The 12568-nt window shown below is 49.1% G+C and overlaps 3 protein-coding genes; all 3 read left to right on the top strand.

The window, feature by feature from the left end:
* Positions 1-2287: 2287 nt before the first annotated feature.
* GSTUM_00005614001 (uncharacterized protein) lies at positions 2288-4211 on the top strand (the record flags this gene model as incomplete). The annotated part of the gene is made up of 6 exons (XM_002837725.1): positions 2288-2499; positions 2590-2680; positions 2745-2871; positions 2943-3095; positions 3157-3495; positions 3550-4211. The coding sequence occupies 6 exons, from the start codon at positions 2288-2290 to the stop codon at positions 4209-4211; spliced, it is 1584 nt and encodes a 527-aa protein (XP_002837771.1).
* A 5400-nt stretch (positions 4212-9611) lies between these two features.
* GSTUM_00005613001 (uncharacterized protein) lies at positions 9612-11450 on the top strand. XM_002837724.2 has 2 exons: positions 9612-10887; positions 10949-11450. Exons 1-2 carry the CDS (start codon positions 9766-9768, stop codon positions 11330-11332), a joined length of 1506 nt encoding a protein of 501 aa, XP_002837770.1. The 5' UTR covers positions 9612-9765; the 3' UTR covers positions 11333-11450.
* A 3-nt stretch (positions 11451-11453) lies between these two features.
* On the top strand, positions 11454-11699 carry GSTUM_00005612001 (uncharacterized protein; the record flags this gene model as incomplete). Its single annotated transcript, XM_002837723.1, has 1 exon — positions 11454-11699. The coding sequence occupies one exon, from the start codon at positions 11454-11456 to the stop codon at positions 11697-11699; it is 246 nt and encodes an 81-aa protein (XP_002837769.1).
* Between the last annotated feature and the right edge of the window lie 869 nt (positions 11700-12568).

Raw genomic sequence — 12568 nt, 5'->3', positions numbered from 1 at the left:
CAGAATCTGTCCGGGATAGCGCATTATCCGGGACAACGGGGTACGTTCTGGTGCAAAAAAATTCAGATCTCAGAGAATTTCGTCCGGGACAATGGGGGATCCGGGAGAGCGGGGTCCGGGACAGCGGGGTGCGACTGTACTGGTCTGGGTAACCAGTAATCATGATGTTCCGCCCCCAACACCGACGTCGCACCCACTGGCTCGTTGTGGCGTGTCCTAGGGTACAAGGGTTTTCTAGGTGCAGTAATACAAGCCACTTCTCCTTTCGGAAGTGCGCCCGACTACTCGAGTATTTGCTGACACAAAAAACAAATCTCATCGGGTATCACTCGAGCATCAGAATCTGGTTTAGCCTGCATAAAAACGTAATGGTGCTCTACTCTACTCTACGAGTATGATGTGGTTGCTGGCTTGTGGTTACTGGCTTGTGGTTACTGGCTTGTGGTAGTGTTTCGTCAGGGTTTCCCCCCAGTACCGTGCGAGCAGAATTTTCTATTTGGCGGAGAGCTCGCCACGTGAAAGTTTAACATATGGCATACGCGGGCTCATCTACTCGAGTACCGGCTTTCCCCCCAGAAGGCATGCGGAAACCAGTCATCAGCACCTCTAGACGACGCCTCTTCCCTTGACCGGGTTCAGGTTTATATTTCTTTTTTCCACTCCACATTCATCGTCGCATTAGTCTACCAGTACACAGTCCTCTATCAGCAGCTTATCCTACGCTGCTCGAGCGCAGGTCAACTAGGAGGTTATAGTGCCAGTCAAAGTCCACGAGCCCGACGTACCACCCCCCTATAGACAGTTTTTGGGAAAGCCTCCACCGTGGTACCGGTATTATACCCCCCGAGCTTAGCAACAAAAGAAACATGCCCTGGGATTCCATACAGGACACTGGTTTTCGATGCTAGCGCCCACCTATCCAGTAGCAAAGAGCGAGAGAGCTCTTAACTAAAGGTTCACACCGTTACTCTTAGATGTCAGGGTACAGGGGTTTGTTCTGCAAAATCTTCAGAACTCCGAAGGAAAAGGCCAAAATCCACGCTAAGTTGGCCAAGTTGTCTGGGGTTTTGCATAACAATGAATTTGGCCAACTCCATGTCTATATGTATTGGTATATAGAGCTGTCAATAAAAATTGAGGAACTTGGAATGACAGACTCCCTGTGGGTGGCCCTCATATTGCTTTATCAGAATTTGAGGATCGGCGGAAGGGATTTGTCACGGTTATTTCTAGCAGCTACTATAATTGAAAATGGGAATTTTGTATGGAAAACCTGGGGGGAGCACATTTACCCCTGTTTTTCCGGGATTATGCTGTGCTGCACAGTACTCACAGGGCACTATACCATACGGTACATTGCCCCTTCAGACTACAGTATCATACTCACTATTATCAATTTCAAAGGAGCCCAACCTCATGGGGACTCGAGAATAATGAAGGATGGTAATGAAGGATGGGATACTCCAGGGACGGGAGAGGTAAAGATTTTTTCACCCTTCGTCATAAAAACTTTCGTTGTTCAAGGGGACGAACGACAGTCTCTCATCTTGTGGCGGTAGTTAGGTGCCGGTACTTCCGGTCTTCATTCCGTAGTTCCGAGTGCGTCAAATTCGGGCCTCGTTGGGAGGGATCCAATTTCGGAGAATTGTGGTGCTCTGGTCCCGGCAGCGCTGCAGTAAGGTTAATACATACTATACCAGTACTCGAGTAGACTCTGGGGAGGAGCTAGGGACCAACTGAAAACACTGGAATGTCTAGCTGGCCCGAAATGGAGATGGGTGAACCCTTTATTCTACCACTATCATAAAAGTACAGTACAGTACCAGCAAGACTAAGCTATGGACTATGGACGGATGGCAAAGTTCGGCGCACCGTTGGTGAAATTCATCGTGGGGGCAGGGGTTGCTGCGGGCTACCTGAGTAGGTAACTAAACCAGAACGGTGTGAGACGGCCGCGCATTACATGGTGAGGAAAAGGGAAAGCCGTTACAATATCACTGTAGAGTACCGGTATAGTACCACCATCCACTGATTTTTTTTTCATCCAGCCCTGCCCCTGAAGCTTAGCACGACGAAACAATGATAATGAAATGGGAAGGCTTGAAAAAAACGGTTGATATCACAAGGGGACGCTCGACTCACCGGGGTGGGCCGTCTCTTGGAAGGGGGTAATAAAACCTAGCCATCACCTCCCGTCCCGAATTCTTAGTTACTTCATCAAGCCGAATCTTCGCCAGTGGATCAGAAGTATACCACTCGGAACCCAAAAGGTCACCATCTATCCGCAATGGGGTCCGGGGAGACAATTTTCTCCGACATCGAGAACTTTGAGGGGGATTCTAACGACTCGGGGAAAAACGCGATTGCACCAAGTAATATCGACGCCATAGTTCAAGAGAACAAGTCATCGCTGTTGAGCAGGAATTCGTTGAAGCTTTACTTTTGTCTCCTTGTGAGTTACTTGGTATCGACCATGAACGGATACGATGGCTCTCTCATGTAAGTATCATTGACGATTTCCCTACCCCCTCCCTTCCCTAGGTCTCACCCCTAACTATCACGGATTTATATTAACTCATTGATGTAAAGGGGCGCTGTGAATGACATGGAACAGTATCAGAGGTCGTTTGGTCTGAACGGTAAGGGCTCCAGTACTGGGATAGTTTTCATCATCTACAACGTAAGTATCTTGCATAACCAGTCCTCAACTTCCACGCGCATCAAACTAATGGAATGAACGCTAGTTGGGACAAATCGCCGCCTTCCCAGCGATTGGGTGGCTCGCAGACGGATATGGAAGGCGCTGGGGTATGTTCGTTGGTTGTGCAATTGTGGTTGTTGGAACGGCGGTGCAGTCCACTGCCAATGGCTGTGAGGATCCAATTTTTTTTTTCATAATGTTTTTCAATGCCAAGAAACAACTAACATCTTAGCTATCATAGTAGGACAATTCCAAGGGGGGAGGTTCATTCTTGGATTCGGCGCGGCGATCGCTTGTGCTTCTGCCCCAGCGTACGCTGTTGAATTATCTCACCCAAAATACCGGGGCACCCAGGCTGGCCTCTACAATGTCTGCTGGTACGTGGGTTCTATTAGTATGTGCTCCCACCCGAGCGCTCGTCCCCAAATCCTAACTGACCCAATTTCACCTCATAGTTGCGGGATGGTGCTGTGTCGGTAGCAATCGCCACATGAATAACTCGTGGGCATGGAGGACTCCGACTGTCGTTCAGGGAGCCATTCCTGCCATAGTTGCTATTCTTATCTTCTTCATACCAGAATCCCCCCGTTGGCTAATCGCTCAGGGCCGGGACGAGGAGGCCATCGAGATTCTAGCTAAATACCACGGCGAAGGCGATCGCCACTCCTCGGTCGTGCAGGCTGAGTTCCGAGAGATGAGTGAGCAAATTGGAACCGAATGCTCAGATAAAATATGGTGGGACTACCGCGATCTAGTAAACACCCGAGCAGCCAGATACAGACTTGGTCTCGTCGGTGAGCATCGCCCCGCATCCCAGCGAATTACATGGAGTCGCTAATGGATTACAGCCACCGTTGCCTTCTTTGGTCAATGGTCCGGAAACAATGTCGTATCATACTACATGCCGACAATGTTCCAGCAGACGGGTATCGACTCTTCGGACACCCGTCTCGTCCTCAACGGAATCTATCCGGTATTCTGCATGTTTGCAGCCATCTGGGGCGCAACCCTTCTTGACAAACTTGGTCGTAGGCCGATGCTCATTGTGGCCACCGCCTTCACCGTAGTCTGCTTCTCCATCATCACCGCGGGGACCGCTGTCTCGTCAACTTCAAAGGGTGCTTCGTACGCTGTTATCGCGTTCATCTATATATTTGGTATGGTATACTCGTGGGCGTATACTCCTCTGCAAACGCTCTACAGCACCGAGGTTCTCGAGACAAGGACTCGCGCTAAGGGTTCTGGGCTCAACTTTTTGTTCGTGAACATTGCCATGTGCGTGAATATCTTCGCTGCGCCGGTCGCCATGGAGGCTATCGGGTGGAGGTACTACATTGTCTTCATCGGATGGAATTGCTTCGAGGTCTTTGTCATCTGGATGTGGTTCGTCGAGACGGCAGGGCATACCCTCGAGCAAATCTCCGAGATCTTTGAGAGTAGAAATCCAGTCAAGATGAGCTTGGAGACAAGGAAGAGGAACAGGGTTCGGAACAGCATTAATAATATATGAGTATGATATATTATGCTTAAATCCGTGTTAGGGCTAGCGGTCCCGTCGGAATTCTCTTTTTGATTTTTCTCCTTTCTTTTTTTCCTTGCAATGGTGCATTGCATGATTATTGGTTGCATGTTGTGTTACGAGATGCTCTAGAATATTTGGTGACTAATTTTTTATATTATGAACATGATTACCAACGATATATTGGGTGACCCTGCTTACTTGCTATTTGAGTCTCTTATTATGCGTTATGCACAGGAGTATAATACTGTGCAACTTATCAAAGGGTGCGATCTAACTATCTGATAAGTTAACCTCTTTCTTCCCCCCGCCCAAACCCCCTACATCCGTCGACAACGAGGCATTCCTATCGTAGCAGGCCGGAACGGAAGAAAGAAGAAAAAAGGGCAAAACGGGAATAAACGGATATCTCTGACTCGATCGAGAGAATGCGGGAGAAAAAGCATGATGCCAGATCTCCGATTGCCGGGAGTTGGGCGTCATTTGGCTGAGGGGTGCCAACTCCCCCAGGGATTCAAGGAACATGCCGCACGTTAGGGGGCCAGGCACTGAGTTACGGCAATCATATTACAATCATACCAGCGGAAATCACCACATCAGCCCACGATAGGTTTGATTTGGCAAGTTCACGGAATCGCGAGTACCGGTATCATACCAAATAATGAGTCATACCATGCCAAAAAAAAAAAGCTCTATAATCTTCTCATCAGCTCTTGTTTCTGGGCCCGGTGATCAGAGGCTTACGGGAGATAGCGAACCCCGAGACATTTTACGCCGTGAGCAGAGCAGTTTGGGGTGTCGCAAGGCACCAGGGGACTGGGGGGGGGGCGGAGCTTGTGCCGGCTTGTGAAGAATCGACAGTACTTGTACGAGAACTCGAGTACCGGCATATTGTAGTCCCCAACGTGGCCATGACGAATATAAGGCAATGAAGAACGGGGGGGGACTGTACCGGCATTTGGAAGGCAAAAAGAAAAGTGAGTCCACCAAAGTAGGGTAACAAAAAAAAATTTATTCCTGATCCCTGTTTGTCACGGTCTCGAATCTTACCATACCGATACTCGGAACGAAATTGAAGTCACATCCGATACGAGTACAAGTGCCAACCCTTTCCACCCGCGATCTACTCAAGCTTCTCGTCCGCTATTTTCCTGACCCCAAATTTCGCCTTCCTGTTTAGGAAGGTGGAGCGGGGTAAAACTCTACGAAATGCCTCACGATCCCCCTTCCTCGCTGAACTGGATAGCTTCATAGGCTTGGACACTTAAAACTCATCGTGAGGCTCAATAAAATACACCCTTTCTGGTACTGGGCTTTGCTCCTGTTCACCAGACTGTGGTTCACCGCCTTTTTCCTCCCTCCATGGTGGCCACCTCGGCTAAGCTGTGTGAGGTTTCAAATGCTTCTCCGCCCTTCTTGGGTTTTTACTCGGTTGGGTTTGCTACTCTACCAATGTCTGGGTTACTTGGCAATGCGTGATTGGTATTGCACTGCCTCCGGTCATGCCCCCGTCCAACTAGCCATAAGCGATCTCTCCTCTAGAGGCCAACACGTCTAGGTCGGTTGCCTTCACTACAAGAAACGAACGGATCATGGTTCTCCCCTATATTCCTAGCTGCTCGCCAAGGCTGTACTGGCTGAAAAATGGGGAATATGTTTTATCAAGGTGGTTTCTTTTGTTGGGTTTCCTTTGTTTTTCCTTTCTCAAGAGAATACGGTGTGGGTTTTCTTGTTGGCTCCTACCAGTCCTGTTTTATGCTTTTTTTGTTTTGTGCAGAAGGAGCTTTCATGGGGGCTGACGTGCGGTTGGTCCCATACCAGAGGGACTTGGGCTGGCTTGTTTTCCCCTAGGCCTGTGGAGGAGGCTTTTGACCAGCATGTCTAAGGACTAAATCGGGGGTGTGGGGCGGTTATTGCAGAGGTGCCCTTGTATCTAGGATCCATGCTTTAGCCGAGCTGTGCTCTTATAGTGGAGGTTTGCACCTATAAGCAAATAGATTCTAGGATTTAACAAAAAAAAAAAACCACCCGCGATCTACTGGTACCCTGTCGTCTCATAGCGCAGAGTTGAGCGCTTTCACCCAAGGTGCCTGCCCAGCCCCAACCCATCCCCGGGGGTGGCCGGGGGTTCATGGCGCCGGGTTTTCCGAAGCGAGCCCTAAGCGGCTATTTCGGCGGCCATCTCCCTATCCCACAGGATTCTTGGATGGATCCCTTCTCAGTATACCGGTTTCCATCGGCTTCGTTGTCGGTTTCGTGCAGTTTGTGACTACGGAGTATGTTTTTCATTGCAGGTGAGTTGGCGAGGGATTTCTTGGCATGTAGAGTGGTTATCTGTGTCCTCTGGGATGTCTGTGCATGTCTATTATATCCGTGAAATGGCCCTCTCGTAGACGTGGGTGTGTGCGCGGAAGGGAACCATTCTGTCATATAGTAAACCCCCTTCTTTAGAATGCGAGAGTGAAATCCTGCCCCGCGAAGCAATGGCTTGACTACCATTGAGGGGTTTGAGAACCTGTTCGTCAGGAAACTGCTGTTTCAAAGGAGTGACTTTTACTTACAGGTCTGTCTCTCCGTACAGACGCGTAGCAGCTTGACAGCGAATGGGAGAGAAATACCCGTATTGAATGGGCACTTTCTGGGAACATGTCATTTTATATACAAAGCACCAGTTAGTGTACATGTGCCGTCCTAGAGTGCTGCAGAACGAGTTCCTATCCAGGCGGTTACAGTAAGGATTGTCACGGCAGTGGTGGGCAGGATTGTGAGTGAACGTGATGCCCCAGTTCGGAATCACCATCACTCAAAGGAGCAGGAATAGCACGATGTACCACAGTTGAAGGAGCTCCTGATACATCGCGAGCTGTGCTTCGTCATATGAGTATCGCGTGTTGGAGAACGAATATAAAGCAAAGGAGGGGTATGCCGAGATACGGGGAGGAATAGATTGGCGGAGGAGAGAGTCTTGACTCCTTATATAGTTATATATCCCTATATGCGCCATAGAGTACTTTACCAATACGCATAGGGATGCTCCCCGATGCTTCCAGATATTCCGAGCCAGGCCGAACGTGCTTCCGTCGCATTCCAACATCGCTAAAGGTTGGCTTCAACGCCTTGCGAGTGATCGCCGATGATGACATTTGGTGAGCCATATTTCACACACGTCCGTAAAGTGTGAATTATGCATGGGGGATTGGGGCAACTGAGATATGCAGTTATGGGTATGATAGCTGCTTCCACATCCTATGGTGTTAGGCAGAGGGCAGTGGCGTTTTTCCTCAATGACAATTATGATATCATAGTTGGGCGCGCCGGGCAGGGACTAAGTGCGTAGGGTTTTTGAATACAGGGAAACCCATGATAAGGTATGGCCTAAAAATCCCGTAGGGTAGCGGCGTTGGTTTGTTGTCTTTATAGGTACGGGCATTAGACACCCAGTATCAAGGTGTCTGGTTAAGTTTATTGTTTGGTGTTATAGTCTTCACCGGGGGGGGCAAGACGAAACTGGGCGGGTGACGAACAGGGGTCAGTTTGCCAGGAAATTTTCCTTACCCTACCTTTCCGAATTCACTTTTCGCCCATAAAATACTGGTACCCCTGTTCAACACCCGCCCAATTTCGTCATGCCCCTGATGAAGATTTCCGTTCGGCATGCGGTAGGGCACCGAGTATAGGGGTCCGTTCGGGTGCAGCCGTTCCGTTCCGTTTTGCGACCGTTTGTGTTGTACGAGTAAAAGCGATCGTCAAACGGAAGGAAACGGTCAATTTGCATGGGGCAAGGGAACAGAACGGTTGTTTCCAAAAGGACCCTTAGGGATTGGTTCCTGGCATGGCTTGTCTGGGGCGTGATGATGGCAAACTTCTCCCTTGCTTCCCCAGAGTTTCTGTAGAGTTCCTGTCATTGCCGGATTGTCTGTGCATTCAGTGCATTCGCTGTGGTTCGTTGGCTTATTTGTTTTCCAGAGACGTTAATTGCTTTGGAGAGAGGTTATATATCTCTTGAATGTCTAGATCTCCATTCTTCCTGCTCATTTGTGCTTCACCCACGGTGATCTCACTTGTACCGCCACCTCCATTGACCCAGCTCTGCAGGCATCGTACTGATGCGTGGGGTTGAGGTTTAGGTTGCGATTGTGGTCTGAGATCCTTCATCATATTATGATACGCCTCTTCCCTTTATGGTGCCGCACCTGATTAAGTGGAGCCCTCTCAAGTCTGAATTGTGGCGGAATTCTAGTACGGATCGGTTACCTCTGGGTTGGGAAGGAACTCGTGGTGCACGGCACATATCCGCCGCGGTTACCAGGCCCATAACGATACGAGGAGAGTAAGTAGGTATTGTGCGAAAGCTTGCCTAAGGTGAAACTAAGTGTTGGCAGTTGTGCATCTTAGCCGCGGGAGACCACGCCACAACCTGTGCTTTTGAGCACCTACAAACAGGGACAAAGTGGTCTCTCGCGGGTCTTGGGGAGCTGGATGAAATGATTGGACAGACTCTGTAGCTGCCCTGTTAGTGTCACGCTCGCCGCCCCTTTACTCGAGGACGTGTTTGGCCGTGTGTGCGTCAATCCTGTCTATTCCAGCCTCGCGAATCCCCTCCCGTCTTGGCAGCGGCTGTCGCATATTGCTGTATCATCACACTTTGCCTTTTACCCCTTAGTCCGGCGGGTGGTGCTCTCCTGCCCGAGAAACCTGGTTAGGAAAATAACAAGATCTGGAAATTATCATTCCTTAACTAGAAATAAATTCAAACTGGGACTTTTAGAGCCCATTTCTTGGTCCCGCTGGACGGACTAAGGGATAAGGTATCCAGACACCCTGACATCAGTTATTAGTAGCTATATTGGCGACGGATGTCTGAACACTTTATAAATGGCAAAGTAAGAAGCCGCCACTCTTCTCCACCCTCATACGGGTATACCAATATGATACTGTGCTGCGTTTGCACTGACACTTTGCCTTGAGGTCACAGTTACTATTCTAGGCCAAGTCCTGTCTCAGGTACAAATTCACACTCCCGTTTTCATGCAGCCACTCTCCCGACTCCAAAATGGACTCGCTCACCCAAGTAATGATAAGTTGGTGAATATCATTGCCCGCTTCTGAATTCTGGATCTGGAAAAGATGGCAAGCCATGTGTCCTTTGATTGTTTTAGGGGTACAATGAGATGGCAAGCCATGCAAGTCCCTGGATCACTAAATATCGAACCGGTTGTTCCTGTGCCGGTGGCGGTACTATGATACTGGCACAACACCAAAAGGCGTTCCAGGAATAAATCCAGGGTTAGGTGAAATATTTAGGCCTCCCGTGGGGGGCTGGTAAAGTACTACCTCCTTAATATATGGGTGGCAGACAAGTACCGTACGCACTGCTATGGACGAATATTGGTAGAAGAATAGTATTTTACACTTGCTGCACGAGAAAAATCCCACCAGCCTTCCAACAGGATCGCACCAGCGGAAATACTTTGTTAGTGTGTTACCCCAAGTCTTGGGTTCCAAATGAGATAATTCGAAATCAGGATCTCACATTCTGCCAGCCATGCCGATAATAGTTGACCCCCTTCGACAATTTTTCGAACAGTTCGACTTTGAGAGATACACCTACGACCCGGATGCACCTGCGCACGAAGAATTTGATCGCCTCTGCGAAGCACGGCAGTGGGGCTCCTCGAAGATCAGACGCTACAGGGCTGAATTCTTGCTTGCGCTTCCTGAAGAGCAAGATCCCCTTTCTCAATTTTTCGAACAATTCGACTTTGAAAGATACACCTACGACCCGGATATACCCGCGCACGAAGAATTCGAGCGACTCTGCGAGGCACGGCAGTGGGGCCCCTCCAAGATCAGACGTTACAAGGCTGAATTCTTGCTTGCTCTTTCTCAAGAGCAGGATCCCCTTTCTCAATTTTTCGAACAATTCGACTTTGAGAGATACACCTACGACCCGGATATACCCCCGCGCAAAGAATTCGATCGTCTCTGCGAAGCACGGCAGTGGGGCTCCTCCAAGATTAGTCATCACGAAACTGAATTTTTTCTTGCTCTCTCTCGAGAGCTAGATCGGAGCGGAAGTTCAGTTGGCATCGAAGTCATAAAGTTTTTCAGAAGATACGAATACTCACTATTCACCTACGACATAGATGAGCCTGTGCAATCCGAATTTCAACGTCTTGTCGGGCTGAGGGGGTGGGGGAACGCGAGACTCTCGAAGGTCACGAGAGAATTTAATGACGCGGTGGCATTGGATGCGAGGGGGCAATCGGGGTACAGCACCTCGGAGCCTACAACTTCTGAAAATCCGGGGACCCTAGAGGAAGATCTTCTAGCGGATTGGCTGAGGGCTCGGGAGTGCCCTGGGTATGAATACTCGGGTGACCTGCACGAACTTGAATTCAAGAAACTGGCTGATGCCAAGAGACGAGAGTGGTTGCGGTGTCTGAGTCTTGAACGTGGGAGGCCTACGAGCATAGAGGAGCGTCGGGGGTGGAAAATATCTCCTGAATTCTTGAAATTGCGCAATGGGTTCTATGCGGTTGTAGAGAAGGTATTCAATTTGCAACTCGGTAATTTCTGCAGAGTTACCGGATTAACGCCCTGGCAAGTATTTGTCGAGCTATACGGCAACGGACAGCAAAATGTGGGAAAGCGAGACGCAAAAACGGTACGTTCCACGAGGGACCCAATCAGAGGGTTATAAGTTCTACTAATACATCTTGTTTTAGATTCTTCACAGGGTCTTCATCAATATATTCGATTTTCTGGATGCCTTCGGGGAGACTCTCAAAAACCCACGCACAACTAACGGGAAAAAGGCTTTGCGCAAACTTAAGCCGCTCGCCAGGGAGTTGCAATTTCCGAGCAACCTGATGCTAGGAGTGTACAGCGCTCTGACGAATCGCGTATTCCCCATCGACGTGGTCGATAGACAAGGGACGCTCGTTTTATTACTTCAACCTATAAAGGTTTATTTGCGAAGTTTTGATGATGTTATGCGCGAGTTTGAGGAAGAGGCTGTAGATGAACTGCAAGAAGCGGAGGAAGAAGGGCGGGTTGGAATAAGGAGGTTGCTCCTATCAAGAGAATGGGATTCCTTGGATTCTCTATAATCCGAGCTGTCATCTGCTCTTCTAAAACTTCGAGGTTGTATGATTCCAGGAGTGTGCGCTGCTGTTGATGAGGGAGGTGCTCGGGGCAAGGGTGCCGTGGTGGAAAGTTGTGGGGATGGTTATGTGTTTCTCTCGTTATCTGGGGCTGTGGAGGACATGGTGTACTCTGTACGATACCTTTATTTCTGTTGCATTAGGGGGGTTGTCGGGAGGCGGAGGCCGGCGTGGGGGGTGGGAGACACTTTTCGGAGTCACATGTTTTGGAATTACTTCTGTCTTTCCTGTTAAGTTACGTGTTTTTAAGTCAAGAATAAGTGTTACTTCTCACTCTTCCAATCGGATCATTCTAGTCCTAGTACTCGGGTAGCCGGGTTGAGGCCGCGTTCCATTTTTTGACGCTGCGCCAGAGAAGAGTGAACGACTCTATATACGGCAATCACCCCGATCATATGGCCTCTGCCGAGAACATACCTCTTCCCACCAGCCTCATTAGCTCTCATGGATACCTATGATAATTCGCGGTTTAGAGAAAGCCACCGTAGACACACTCGCGGCCACAACAATTTAATGGGTACTCCCGAAAGTGCCATGGAGAAGCCGTTGAACAGGAGGCAGACAATTTTATTTCGAGATCTGGTGTAATTGTGGTCGATCCTATAGGCATTGCCATGGCGCTTCTAATGCGAAGGAAGTTGCGAATTGAAAGGCCGCAACTCCAACCCACGATAAGACTAACAGGCTTGTTGAGGTGGCGATATGGGAGAAGGAGAGGCCGATTATGCATAACATTTGTTATATTGCTGATGGCTGGGACGGAATTTCGATGTATAAATTTCCCGGTGCATTTATAATGGAATATTTACTGATATTTCTAGAGTACTACCTCCCACTCCACCATTTCCGGAGAATACCCTGCATCTAAAGCTTGCAGGGCTCGCAGCCTCAATGCTATTAGCATCGCTGCTTGTTGATGTACAGTACACATGTTCATCAAAATAGGTACTTTATTGCAGGAATGGTCCTCGGTGGGCCAATTATCCCCCGAATAGTCCCCTGGCACAACCGAGAACTTCTCGGACTATGAATGCAAGTTCCTTGACCCCACTCATCTGGCTGGGCGCCGACATAAGGGCAATAGCACCACCCTGAAGGGCGTCTCTACTAATGCGCAACTAACGGTAACCCTCCTACGTATCAGCTTAGCTAGTAAAGCCACTCTTTCTTCACTACCCCACT

This window comes from Tuber melanosporum (genome assembly GCF_000151645.1).
Source record: "Tuber melanosporum whole genome shotgun sequence assembly, scaffold_2, strain Mel28".
Classification (NCBI taxonomy): domain Eukaryota; kingdom Fungi; phylum Ascomycota; class Pezizomycetes; order Pezizales; family Tuberaceae; genus Tuber; species Tuber melanosporum.
Note: the sequence above shows the minus strand (reverse complement) of the source record. Positions and strands in the feature narration are given on the sequence as shown.

Excerpts from the sequence above, each read along its gene's own strand:
- GSTUM_00005613001 (XM_002837724.2), top strand. The coding sequence starts at position 9,766 with ATGCCGATAATAGTTGACCCCCTTCGACAATTTTTCGAACAGTTCGAC. Across the intron at positions 10,888-10,948 it reads GAAAGCGAGACGCAAAAACG|ATTCTTCACAGGGTCTTCAT; the intron begins GTACGTTCCACG and ends ATCTTGTTTTAG.